This window comes from Lycorma delicatula, chromosome 3, assembly GCF_047948215.1.
Source record: "Lycorma delicatula isolate Av1 chromosome 3, ASM4794821v1, whole genome shotgun sequence".
NCBI classification, from domain to species: domain Eukaryota; kingdom Metazoa; phylum Arthropoda; class Insecta; order Hemiptera; family Fulgoridae; genus Lycorma; species Lycorma delicatula.
This window is the reverse complement of record NC_134457.1, coordinates 44,007,006-44,022,399: the sequence shown is the minus strand read 5'-3', so window position 1 is coordinate 44,022,399 and position 15,394 is coordinate 44,007,006. Positions and strand designations below refer to the sequence as shown.

Genomic DNA, 15,394 nt, shown 5'->3' with positions numbered 1-15,394 from the left:
AGATGACGATATTTTTTATTTATTGAGTTCAGTGATGAGTAAACATTTCATCTTAGTGGAAAAGTTAACACACATAATGTTCATATCTGGGAGTCGGGAAGTCCCCATGAACTCATACAATGCGAAAGGAACTTCCTAAATTAAATGTTTTTTGTGCACTATCCCGACGGGCAAGTGCAAGGGTCGTTCTTCTTCGGTGAAGCAAGCGTTAGAGGATTGCTTATTCGGATATGCTGAATCCTCCCCACATACCTACTCTTTCTTTTTCTGCTCAGCCTCCGGAACCACCGTAAGGTATTACTTCAGAGAATAATTAAGGATGATATGTTTGAATGGAAATAAAGTGTAGTCTTATACAGTCTCAGGTCGACCGTTCCTGAGATGTGTGGTTACTTGAAACCCAACCACCAAATAACACCTGTATACACGATTTAGTATTAAAATCCATATAAAAGTAACTGCCTTTACTAGGATTTGAACCTTAGAACTTTCAACTTCGAAAACAACTGATTTGAGATGATGAGTTCACGATGTTGGCCAACCCAAAGGGGTTGAACTAGTGGTGAACATACCCTACTCGGATTTGCTGAGATGTACACGGCTCTTTCGTCGACTGCAAAATGGGCCGCACAGCATTTTATTTTTCAACATGATGGTGAGTCTCCTCACCGACATAACTCTAAACAAGATCGGATAAATGATATTTTCCCCGTTCACTGAATCGGTCTGCATGGATCTGACATTAGATATTTTTTGCGGTGGCCTCTGAGGTTACCCGATATCATTCCTTTGGGATTTTATATAGGATCATATATATTCCTCCGCTATTCATTGATTTACTAAATTTAGACACAGGAATGAAGCAATTGTCTCTTTCATTATTCCAGACGTACTGGTATAATTATGGTATGACTCTCCTATCGGTTGGATGAATGCTCCGCAACAAAAGGTGTTCTCATTAGACCCTCATTTTTTAAAAGCTTTTATTTAACTCTCTTTAGGAATAATCAAATCTTGCAACTGTTATATTTTTTGATCTATCGTATGAAAATCAATGAAATTTGGTACTCGTATGTAACTTCGATGACAATACAGCACTACGGTGTTGGAATTTGATATGACCCAACCCCCACGCCACCACACGCTACCCCTACACTAAATTCATGTATTTAGTTGAAAATTTTCATTTCTCATGAACTATCGTATGAAAATGATTGAAATTTGGTACACGTATGTAACTTCGATGTGTAAAAATAAATATTTTTACTTTTTAGTCTTAATAAACAAACAAACAATAATATTCAGATATAAATATTATTAAGAATATTTTTTTTTGGATGTAAAAAGTTTATTTTTCATTAAGTCTAAAGAGTAAAAAATAAAAAAATTAAAAAAAAATATATATTTGATTACATATAAATTTTTTTTTTTTAAAAAAGCTTTTATTTAACAAATATTAATATTCACATTAATAAAAAAAAGGAAACAAATTAGAAAAACCTTCTAAAAAGTAAAAAATAAGAATTAAATCAAATTGAGAATTTTAAACAAAAAAATATAATATATTAACAAATATAAAAATGCACTGAAAAGTAAAAAATAAATTATATAAATATCTAATAAATAACCAATAAATAAAAAATAAATAAATGTAATAATTATTAAATTTTAAAATTAAAAGTAATGAAAATATTTAGTTAAATAAAAGTGTAGCACAGTTTTATAACAATATTTTCGAATAAGTATTTATAGACATTTTCTGTATTTTAAAATATATGTTTTGTTTAATCAAGTTTTAATACGTTGATGGTTCAAATTTGCACTGAGGTGACTTTTAAGGGTTAATAAGATTAAAAATAAAAATTAAATTTAGAAATCTTGCACAAAGTTAATACATTTTGACAGTAATCTGAAAAATTATTAATTATTATCATTATTATAATTGTAGTCGTAATTACGAATTCATTAAATAAAAATTCATAATTAATTAAAATGAAACTTTTAGCGGAAAGAGTGCGTTCAATTTGGCTTAGATTACAAACAGAATTCGAAGATGAACTTCATCTACGTGAGAACACGTACAAAGAAAGCGAGTGGGTGCATTTTCCCAGATCGTTACTTGTAGCTAGTCAGTCTCAACTAGAGAGGTTCCAGCAGACCTTTCCGCCTCCTCGCGTCGTTATTGAAAATGAAAATGAAGATTAATTGTTGTAAAAATAAATGTTGTGTTGTTTTAAATAAATTATTAAAAAAAACTCCGCCACGCGTTTATTTAACTTAATATTTTCATTACTTTTAATTTTAAAATTTAATAATTATTACATTTATTTATTGGTTATTTATTAGATATTTATATAATTTATTTTTTATTTTTCAGTGCATTTTTATATTTGTTAATATATTATATTTTTTTGTTTAAAATTCTCAATGTGATTTAATTCTTATTCTTTTACTTTTTAGAGGGTTTTTCTAATTTGTTTCCTTTTTCTTTATTAATGTGAATATTAATATTAGTTAAATAAAAGGTTTTTTAAAAAATAATTTTTTATATGTAATCAAATATATTTTTGTAATTTTTTTTGCTTTTTTGTATTTTTTTTATTTTGTGATTCATTGCTGTAAGTCAAAATTATAACCTATTAAGTTGCATTAAAACCCCGATATTCTTTTTTATAACCCTATATATATATATATATATATATATATATATATATATATATATATATTTATAATAAAGTATAGCAAACAGAGTGAAAATTAATATTAAACTGTTATCTCTAAACAGATTCTTTTACCATTAAAATTGATAAATTGTTTTATTTAACCTTTTTACGTACATTTTTATTTAAAAATTGTCATATTTAACAGTATTTCAAACGATCACATTTAATTTTCAACATAAATTAAAATGTTATTGAGAAACAAGATGCTAAGAAAACGTAATTCTATTCGAATTTAAATTTAAATTTGAATCAGCAACCGTTAAATTAGAGATGAAGAAGTTGTTCACCATCTTAGTCATCATGATCCTATAATCCTGAGTAAGATCTTTATACAATAAGTAATTGTAAACTTTGTTTGAAAGAATTCAGGGGGAAAAGATGTATAAATTTTTCACAGTAGAAATTGAATTTTTTAAATACTAAGATATGTGTTCATTGTATAATATTCGAATCTTATAATAGATTAAAAAAAGGACTTTGAAATGTAATTTTTACAACAAATATTTTATTTAATATATATATTGAAAATGAGAAAGGTATTAAACATTATTAAAAGTCTCGTTTGTATTAATCTATTAATTATATATATTTAATAAATATTTATTAAAATCGTATGCTTTATGGTATGATATTTTAAGGAATATTAAATTTAAATAGAAAATAATCTTTTCGTTATAAAAATAAATATCTAAAAAATTTTTTGTAACTATTATTTTTTTAAATTAAAAATTCATCTCTTTAGGTTATTTAAAAAAATTATATATAAAAAATAAATATAGATTCAATATAGACTAAACAACATTTTAATCATATACTTTATTAAAATTTCAGAATTTTTATTGTTTGATTAAAAATATTCAATGTATATAAATTATTAGTTACAAAAAAATTATTTGATTTTTTCATTAATTTTTGTTTTATTTTAAATTAAAAAAAAAAAAATCCCAACAATAATAAATACTAAATCTAATATTTGTAAATAAATCCAAAATACCATAGCATTTTTTTGTTGAAATAAACATTCCAGTTCTTCAGTTTATAAAATGTAAATAAAAAAAAAGAAAATACTCTTGTATATTGTTCTATACATATGTTCCAAATTAATAACTTTTTCTTTTTTTTTAACCTCCGGGACCACCGTTACGTATTACTTCAGAGCATGAAATGAATGTCAATTTTGGTAGCGTGTGAAAATGTCATGCCTGACCGGGATTCGAATCTAAGTTAATAACTTAATTGGTTAAATTGTAGATAGCCTTAAGAAAAAGGAAAATTATTTGTTCAATGTTTTTAACAATTTATAGCATTCTTAGCCTAATTTTAATGATTTTCATAATATTTTTACTTCCTTGTACGTAAAGGAAGTTTTGTGATCGGCGAAACATCTCAGTTTTCATATTTTAACGGAAATATCCATTTTGGCCATACCTGAATCCATTTTGACTTTGGATTTAGCACTGCTGTAACATTTAGTTGTGCACCTCCCTTTTTTATTAAAATTAAAATTTTAATTAATGAATTATTTCGATCTTAAAGGGAAGGCATATCGGTTCAAATCAGACTTCATCTCCTTTTGTTTTTTTTTTTTTATTTACTTTTTATAACTTTTATTTATTTTTTATTTTTAATTCAAATATATTGATTTAATAATTATTAACCCGTGATTATAAAAAAATTTTACAATAAATAATAATTCAATGATAAAAAAAATGAAAAAAATTATTAGTAAAATAAAATTTTAAGTACTTTTAAAAATGGGTAAATGTAATTTAATAGGCATTATATTTGTGTATATGTAATATATTTGGTGAAACATCTGATTATTTAATATTTATTGAAAATTATAATTTATAATCGTAATATTTTTGGTTTTCTTAAATTCTTGTAAAATTGTATATTTATTTTTAAACAAATTATTTTATTTAATTATTTGAAAGAAAAATAAGATACATTTTTGAATTTTATTCAATTTAAAGTGATTTAAATTTTTTTTACTTAATATGCACAAGATTTCTGGTGTGTATTTCTAGTTTCTGGTGTGTCGTATAAATAAAAGTTAATAATTAAAGTATTCCGTTTAATGAACTCCTGTATACTGGTTACAAATATTAATTTTGACCTTATGGTGTAGAATAATCAGTTTTTTTTATTATTGGGGTATTTGGTAAACAATTTATTAAAGAGTAGTCAAGAGACTTGTACTCTAACCTAATATTTCATATAAGATTGTTGAATTAATAATTGTATAAATACTTGATGCTAATAAAAACTAATATTTTAGCAATTGTGTAACTGTCCGGTTTTATTAAAGAATTGGAGACTAGTATCTTGCTTTCAAATGAAATAAGTTTAAATAAAGTGCAGCAAAAATGTGCATATGTAATTTAATAGACGTACAAGGAAGTCATATGGTGTCCACATCAGATTTTTACATTTCAAATTATGTTATAATTTTTTATATCTCATTTAAAACCTTAAAACTTTACTACCTTATACATTATATAAATTTATATATTTAGTACGTATATTAATTATAATAAATATTCGCATAAATATAATTACTTCCTTTAAATTAATGTGTGTAATATTCAATTACGACTTTTAAAGAAGAAAAATACTCATACTTTTTACGTTTCCAGTGTGAATAAGTTTGCTTAAAAAAAAAAAAAAAAAAAAAAAAAACAGCAGTTATGACGAAATTAATCTATTACGTTAAATTTTTATTAACTCTTTATCTACAAACATATAAACAAATGAAAATTCCCATATTATGCTTTTTTCTGCATTTATAATTATAATTTAAATTTCACATCATTTTTAATGCGTTCACTGTCTAATCCAAAAAAAATTCTCTTGAAGTACGGTAATTAATGACTTGTAGAATAATATTTAAAAAAGATTTTTTTTACAGAATTGTATTCTCAGTCATCACATCATTAATTTTATTTCTACAATAATACGAATAAATAGGAATTACGTTAATTTACAAGAAAAATTGTTTTGATTTGAATACATATTTATTATAATTTAGTTGTATTTTATTATTATATTTTATTGAATCTTATTTGAATCATACAATTGTATGATAATTAAGGTAATGCGTGTAACCGTCTCCATGCAAACTGTGTGCGCGAGCGCGTGTGTGTATGAATCTGTATTTATAACTTAAATACCAAGTAATAACAAAATTAAATAAATTTACACACATATTTATTAAATTTATTCTGAGTTTGTTATTAAATGATGTACCATAATTTTTTTAATGTATTTTCACTACATTTAAGTAAAAGATTCTCTTAAAATATTTGTATTTCGAATTTGAATATTCATAAAAAATATTTTTTATTTAATTAATTCTACCATATAATTACTGCCAAAAATATTACCTATATATATAAATATATATATATATCAACATGTGTGTATAATTCTAAGAAGCATGTTTTTTAAAGAAATTAATGAAATGCCTATTTTCTATTAAATGCCTACTTTCTAAAAAGTTAATATTTATTACTGCTAAGATAAATATATATATATCTATAAACAGATGTAAATATATAGATATATTTATCTGAGTAAACGCAACTTAGTATTAAAAATCAATATTTAATATCTTGTACTCAGTAATTTTATATATAATACATTACATACTATCTATTGTTAGGGTGTTTATGAAATAACTAAATGTATATTTTTAGAAAAATTTAACAACAAATACAACAAAAAATAATAAATTAATAAACTAATTTTTATTTATTTAATTTTTCTACAGATTTTATTTATGTATTTTAGTTTGTCGATAAAATAATATTTGCTCTAGACTGTCAGGTCCTATAATTACTATAATGAGCGATTGTTTGTGTTTTATTTTAAATCAATTCTTTCTAGAAATTACAAAAGTATATTTTTAATTTAAGACAGTGTCGTATTGTATTCAAACATTAAATAAATAGTTTGTCATATTATATAATTTATTTTTTAGAATATACGCTGCGCTATTCTATAAGCGGTATCTTATTAATAATATGATTATTATAAACTGACCGAAGGCATCAGCTGATCGGTGCTCCGGACTCTTGTCACTCTGTTCTTATAAAGGTGTTTCTTGACAAACCTTTCGACGGGTTGATTCCATTTCATGAAAGATACGTAAGCCAGATAGAAGCTGAAGAGGACCGCCGCCTCGTACCAGTGAATATAGTTGTCGCGAAAGAAAACGATTAACGTTATTAAAGAGGCCGAATAGAATGTGCAGTCGCGGAATAGCGGCCACCAGGTCAAAGTAAGCACGGTGCGGGAAAATATTGCGCACATTCCGATCACAAAAAGGATGTTGAAAACGGCAGATCCGACAATAGTGCCTATGCCGACGTCGTCGAACGAAACGAATACGCCTATAACGCTGGTAAAAAGTTCCGGTGCCGATCCACCGGCGGCCATAAACGTCGCCCCGGCTACGTCTTCGGCGATGTCCAGTTTTTCGATGACGACATCTAAGGAGGGCACGAAAAACTCGTCGCATACTATCGCTAGAGCGACAAACATGTACACGACCCCGATTATATGCAGAATGACGGCTCCCTGCCGTCTCTGCTCCAACGTAAATAGATCCTCAGGAAATAGAGGATCTTTTTCCGGATGTATAAACGTTTCATTTGCATCACCGGTCAGGTTAGTAATGTTGTTAGTGTGCAGGCAAAGGACTAGTTGCCCGCTGCACAGCAGAAGGAGAGCCACCCGCGGCCACATCCTGCCTCGCCGGCAGCTCGACGCCCACTGCCCCTCCACACTGCCCAACTAGCTCCCGCAAATTTCCCTGCCCTCTCAACATTTCCCTACATTCCCTGTACCCTCACTTCTTCTTCAGAATACCCTTATTTTATAGTAATGTAGTTGTAAAATCGAAATTTTACTTAAAAATTTATAATAAAGCGATTCTTTTCTTTACGTTTCTTGCAATGAATCAACCGTAACAGAATTATGAATACAAAATATTAATATTTATTTTTATAATTTTATTTTATTTTTTCTAATAAAAAAAAAAATTATTTTTACAATTACTTATTAAACGAAACCTTTTCATTCATTAAACTACTTATTACAATATTTAATATTCTCTTTTAGTAATTTTACTGTAGTTATTTTATGAAGTACAATTCACTTAAAAGGATTACCCTTTACAAGATTCAATTATATTCTACGTTTATTTTAGTTTTAATTGCAACATTATTAATATAAATAACTAGAGAATTTCCAGAGAACAAAGAATTATTTCAAATTATATCTCAAATACTGTTTTCATAAGATTACACCAGGAAGCGTCTAATGTGTTTTTAGTGTGTTTTGTACACCGATAAACTCTTAAAAAGTTGCACTGAATTTCATTTTCTCGACATCTGTGGTGGAGTGGTAGCATCTTTGATTTTTATTCGAAATATTCTACGTTCTAATCCTGATCAAGTTTGTAATTTTACACACGTTACAAAGTTCAACTTTCATTAAAGAAAAATGTGTAATAAAAATAATGGTAATGAGTAATTGGGTGGCAGCATACAATTGTCTCATAGATAAATAATATATGAAATGATTCGACTAATATTGCGTATGTGACGGTTTAAAAAAATGAAAAACAAAGTAATAAACAGTTAATAGATTCTATTTATTTTTTCTAGCAAAAGAAATATTTCTAAAAAATAAAATATAGTTTTAAAAATTAAAATATAATAAACCATGTATTAGGAAGAGTAATTATATAGAAATTTAAAAAAATAATTAAAAAAAATCAATATATTTTAATAAAGCAAGAAATTCAAATACTAAGTAAGAGATATCAAATTTAACCTGTACTTGAAATAAATTCGTAAAAACATTTAAAAACAAAATTAACTAAATGTGCATTTTGAGTTATATAATCATCTTTAGTAGTTACCCAAAATTAGTAAGTGTAAGTAAAGGTAAATTAATATTAATGAAGGAAAATTACTGGTAGTAAAGTAAATTAATTAAGTATACAAGAATAAAATTACTTGGAATATTTTTAATGCATAAAAGAAAACTTAAAACAAACAAAAATGTTAAATATAATTTCATTTTTATTTTCATTCCTAATGTGTACGTTGTAATCTATTCAACTTGTTAACAACATATCCAGTAAGGTAATATGAATGAAATGTAAATGAGATGCAGTCTAGTACAGTCTCAAGCCGACCATTCGTGAGATGTGTAATTAATTGAACCCTAACCATATCGGTATCCATTCTTCTTTCTTTTTCTTTTTAGCATCCAGAACCACTGCAAGGTATACTTCAGAGGGTGAATGAGGATGATATGTATGAATCTAAATGAAGTGTGGTCTTGTACAGTCTCAGGTCGACCATTCCTGAGATGTGTGGTTAATTGAAACCCAACTCTTTTTTTTATACCATCAGAATTTTTTTTGTTTGTTTTAAGTTCACCACATGATCTCGAAATTTATGAGACGAAATATGGAATGGGAATTTTGTAGCACGTAAAAAATCCGATGGCTGGCCGTGATTTGAACCCTAGATCTTCCTTGATGAAAGGCGGTGCTACTACTCCGCCCGGAAGTAAAAAAATGAACAAAACTTAGAAACAATACAAAATAAGTACGTTTTAATATATTTATTAAATAAAAACACTTATTGACTATCTACTATACCGTGACGCAACAGAATGCGTCTTGTTTTTCAGTCAAAAGATAATATAACTCTCTACTCGGGCTGGACAATAGCCGTACTGCTTTCCCCTTGTATAGGATTGGATGTAATAAAAATTTATCTCAAGAAACACAGAATAGCACAAACCTTTAATCGAAATGGAAATATCTCCCACGTTAAATAGATTTGGGATAAATTTTAAATATAATGTTTAGTTTGCTGATTAATTTTAAATGGAAAAATATTTCGCAGTTCTGCGCAACAAGACCGACGTTTCGTTATTCTATTTTTTAAATTATTTTGTATAATTTTTTGCGCAAAAATTATATAAAAATAAATTAAATGAGAAAGCTAAAGGAGGAATATTTTTTTTTATTTAATATTAAAATATATTTTCTTTTTACAAGAAAATTAAATTATTATAATACTAATTTGATGAAATAATTAAAAATAACGACTAGACCCTACAGACAAGCACCAAGTTTAAACTCATTCACCACTGTGACACGCTGCATAAGCGGTATGAAAAATATACCAGTACAAAGTCAACATAACCATAAATTGAGGTAATGTCTGTTGTCGATCTTAAATTGAGCGTAACTCAGGAACCACACAGCCAATCTTCATCAAATTTTCACATGCGCAACTTCATATACTAATGCGTCATATTTATTGAAACCTCATATTCAATGAAATTAATCTGGAAAGTTTTGAGAGCCAGAACTTTTATACATAGGCCTGTACAATTTAATTAAATGGTATTTCCGTACTTCTCATATGTTAAAACGAAAAGGAAGTTCAATTTGCCCCCGAATCATACCATGTGACCGAAAGAAATATCGTAATTTTCTTAGAAAAGTCGGTAAAAAAATTCTCAAGAATTTAATACTTATTCTGATTACTTGATTAAATCTAATCTTTTTTAAATGAAAGCTAAACATAAATTTCAATATTTATCGATTTTTTACACGCTATGAAAAATAAATTATTTGGCGCAGCAAAACTGGTCATTTTTAATGCAGTACATTACAGAGCAAATCTAGAATCTACTTGATCATGAAGCATATTGCTGAGAAATTAATTTTATTTTATTAACAATATAGTAGAGAACTATACAGATCGTCCGCAGCATGTAGAAAATAATCATCAAATAACCTATTAAAAACAAATTTATTTTGGAATAAAAGAAAAGAAATATCAAATAAAGTGTGGGGGGGAAGAAAATTGCACTTTGCCTTCCTTGTAGAACTTTGCCTTCCTTGTTCTTTGGATTGTAGAACATTTTTATAATTTTAACTTTTCCTGGCCTGAGATAAGGTCTAAGAAATTACTCTTAGACACATCAAAGAAACATCAAAGACAAAGCCATCGAAAGAGTAGGAATCAATATTTTGATTTGCAAGGAAAAATTTAAATTTTGCTATTCTTGGAATAAAATAAAAGAAAGAATGAAACTAAAGTAAAGAAGCATTTGTCTCATTATAAATACAAAAAAAAACTGATGTGAACACCATATGACTTCCTTGTACGCCTATTAAATTACATACACGTTTTTTTTTAAATGAAAAGTATATAAATTTTTATTTCACTAATAACTTCTGATATTTTCATATATTTTTTTATTGTTATTATTGAATTATTATTTATTGTAATTTTTTTTACTATCAGAGGTTAATAATAAATAAACATATTTAAATTTAAAAAAAAAAGTTAAAATAAGCTAAAAAAAAATAAAATGAAGTCGGATTCTCGCCGGTGTGCCTTCCCTTGTAAAATCCAAATATTTCATTAATTAAATTTTTATTTGGCTATAACTTTGGAACCAATGAAAATAAGTACCACGTATTACATATCGTTGAAAATCTCTCAATGAAGTCTTATTACTGCTGTTAAAAAAAAGTTCAAACTCTAGATTTTTAAATGTTGGGCTTTTTTAGACATTTTTTGTCAAGCCGTTTGCAATCAAAAGGGAAGCTACACAACTAGATGTTACAACAGACTTAAATCCAAAAATTTCAACATCCTACAGTTAATCATTTTTGAGTTATGCGAGATACATACGTACGTACAGACATCACGCCGAAACTATTCAAAATAGATTCAGGGATGGTCAAAATGGATATTTCCGTTGAAATCTGAAAACCGAAATTTTTCACGTTCACACTACTTCCTTTATTTCGTACAAGAAAGTAAAAAGAGAGAAATCAGCTGTGATTTAACATTGCTTACAAATTAGAAATTAAATTAGATTATTAGAAACCAGTTTTAAAAAATGCTAGTAATAAAAAGGAATTATGCAGTTGAAGAAATATACTTCAAGGACATCATGGGATCACGGTACCCATAATTTTTTTTTAATAAACTATAATTTCATTAGTCTTTTTTAATAAAATTACACCAAGTCGGTTTGCTTTATTGAAGTAATAATTACTTCAAATAAGCAAATAAACTTTTAAGGAAAAAAAAAAACAGTTAAAAAATATGTTATCCTACAATCAAGAAAACTAAAAACTTTCCAAAAAGTACTTTTAACTAAGTTGAACTTAAAGGTATTGGATATTGATCCTCTGTTGTTATTAAACAGACCTTATTAAACAAAAATTTCTTTCAATATTGATAAAAAAAGGTTCTCTACTATCTAATTCCTGTTTATAACAGAATTTTTTTACTTTCCCGAATATAGTCTCTATTACTGCTATTGCAGCAGTAACCTATATAATATACGCCTAAATTTTGGGTATCTGTTCTTTTAAAAATTTTGACGTTTCAAGAACCTCTTAGTCGACAAATAAGAAAAATTATTACAATTTCCGAAAGATGTGCATACATGTGTTAACCTGTATTAATATCGTTTAATATCTCGTTTAATATCTCCAAACTGGATCAAATTAAATTCCTTAAAAATTGATTAAAAAATGTCTGTAAATGGGGAATTGATTTTATTAAATTTTGGACAAAAATAAAAAAGGGAGAGAAATAGTTTTTAACGATTTTTACTTTTTATGTAGTTGTTGTAGAAAATTAAGCTCTATAGAACGATGAAAGTAGTTATTAAATTACTTGAATTCCAAAGTTTTAAGTCAATCAGAATTAGGAATAGAAGATATTCAACATGCTTTCTGAACATTTTGCCTCATATCTCGAAAACTCGATAAACAAAAACGGTGAAATTTGATACAATTAATTATATATATCCCAGCTCTGGCCTGATTTTGTCATCTTCGGACAAGGAGAATTACGATACCCGTGCTTTTTTTAATAGATTATATTTTTTTTAACCTTATTCAATAACATTGCATCAAATAGGGTTTATTTATTAAGGTATTCGGGTTTATAAATTATATAAATAGACCATATTGGATTTAGAATATGTTGAAGACTGTATCGGGTAAATTACGTCGGGTATATTTATTAGAATCGAGTTTATTAATTAGAGTAATATAATTTACTGAAATAAATGATTTATTAATAATAATTTTAGTAAATAATTAGTTCCTATAATAAATAAATGGGTACAATTTTAGTCTAATAAATAAACTTTTAAACAAAATAAACAAGTTTGCGGAATCGAATATATACTTAAAATATAATTTTTTTAAGCTCTAATATTTAAGATTGAAGATCCAACTGTGTCTATTATTAATATATCCCAAAAAAAAATTACAATGAAATTGTAAACCATACGGTAAGAGTCTTACAGATAATATTTCTTCGGCTGAAAAAAACAAAAATTTCTGTAATATAAATAAAAATGTTTTTAACAAAATGATACTGATATCAAAAAAGGTAAGACACTACATTTCCATTATAAAAATCTGTTATTAATTTAGAATTTTCTTTAAAAAAACTACATGTTAAATATATGTAATAGACAATAGATATACAATATTAGATAATAAACAATGTTTAAGCGTTCCATATAAGTAAAAAGTAGAAAAATGTTTTACAAAACTCTTGCCGGCCTGATTTCATTTATTAAACAACGAATAATCATAAGAATTGTATTATTTCAGTAAATTTGATATGTAATTTATTCGTTGTTTAATAAATGAAATCGGGTAAGAATTTTGTAAAAATTTTCTATTTTTTACTTATTATATGGAACGCTTAAACATTATTTATTATCTATTATTGTACATCTATTGTCTATTACATATATTTAACGTGTATTGTTTTTTTTTTTAATTCTAAATTAGTAACAGATTTTGTTAATAGAAATATAGTATCTTACCTTTTTTTTGATATCAGAATCATTTTGTTAAAAACAGTTTTATTTATATTACAGAATTTTTTTTCTTTTGAGTGGAAGAAATGATATCTGCGAGACGGTTTACAGTTTTTATTATTTCAAGAACATATCATGTTTTTGTACGCTAACTAGTACTATCAAGTATTGCTATTTAGCGGCGCAATTCGAAAAGTTACATTAAAAAATTGAAAAATATGACATATTCGAGTCGATTTAAAAAAATCTGATGTGGACATCACATAACTAACTTCCTTGTACGCCAATTAAATTAAAAATACACATTTTTTTTAAAATTAAAAGTATATAAAATCTTATTTCATTAAAAACATTTCATTATTTAAAGTGTAATAAATGAATGTATTTATATATATATATATATGTACTATATTTTTTCATAAAAAGAGTCTGTTTGAAAATTCTGAAGCGTAGGAAAACTTTAGGGCGGACCCGGACTACGAAACCGAGACTTTACGGAGGATAAGAGGAGGTATTACCACTCTGCCAAGGAAATCATTAAGATTTGATGTAATAATATCTAAAAAAGAAAAAAAGAAAATTTTTATTAATAAGTTATATAGTAAACGTGTCACATTGGGTAAACATTTTCCTAATTGGCAGATGTATATGTATTTAGACTGTGAATGAAGTAGTTTTTTTCCTATAATTATTAATTTAAAAAATTTTAACTGATCTCACTTTTTTAAATACAAATTCTATTTTTTTACCTATACTAAGATTTGGTCCATTATCGTTTTCGTCATAATAGATTCACCTTAAGTTAAACAATTACTCTACGATTATGTGACACATTATTTCCGTGTAAAATTTAACAAAAAATTTATGTTAAAAAGGAACATTAATATATCTATTCTTTTTCTCTATTAATATCTCTTGCCATTAAAAACTTTACCGATTAAGAGTGCTTTTATGAGACAACTCGATGACCCGAAAATAATAGTACTAACAAACAGTTAACATTCAAACCTATTTAATTATTTTACATTGACTGATTTTCTCTTAAAGTCTTTTGAAACATTTGAACTAAATCGTTTGCATTCATATTATCCAGTAACCTAATAATATTAAACTTAGACTTGTGCAAAACTCCTTTGACACAATTCAACAAGGTAATACCTTTTGGGACCTATATAGTTCTTTTGCTTTTGAGTTACGATCTACAAATCATTTTAAAGCATTCGTTAAAGATTTTCCTCGACCCCAAATAAACGTCATGTCACCTCACTGATTTGATTTTCTGTTATTAATTGATGGCAACCTTAAGGGAGCTGGGTATTTGAATAAATTAAGTGAAGAAATCATGAAGTAGGGTATTATCCTACTACAATACAGAAATAAGAGAATTCTTAAACGCTGAATTTTAAGATATAAAATGAATGGCTAGAAAAAAGGATCAGCAGAATAGTCAGTATATACTACAGACCTTACGCCACTATATTTTTCTTGTGGTATCATTTAAATGACACAGATTACAAACCCTCTGTAGAACATATTGAAGAACTGAAAAATAGGATTACCGATGTTTGTGAACTCCTTATCTTTTATATGCTTAAAGATGAAGGAGAATCTTTCAAGGAAACGCCATACTACTGCCTATAGGTTGGATTTGTTGGATGAGACTTGTGCTCAAAACAAGAATCTAATTAATAATAGTAATAATGTTATTTAAAAAAGTAATAAAAATCTTCAATTTTTACTTCCTTGTACAAAGTAAAGGAAGTATCGTG

The 15,394-nt window shown here is 26.4% G+C and overlaps 1 protein-coding gene across 1 annotated transcript in view; it reads right to left on the bottom strand.

Annotated features, from left to right (window-relative positions):
* Positions 1–7,478, bottom strand: part of Nckx30C (solute carrier family 24 member Nckx30C) — a 700,544-nt gene extending 693,066 nt beyond the window's left edge. The window contains exon 1 of the mRNA XM_075358858.1: positions 6,768–7,478. Coding sequence (XP_075214973.1) covers positions 6,768–7,472 — 705 coding nt within the window. The 5' untranslated portion in view covers positions 7,473–7,478. The remainder of the gene's footprint in view (positions 1–6,767) is intronic.
* Positions 7,479–15,394: the final 7,916 nt, after the last annotated feature.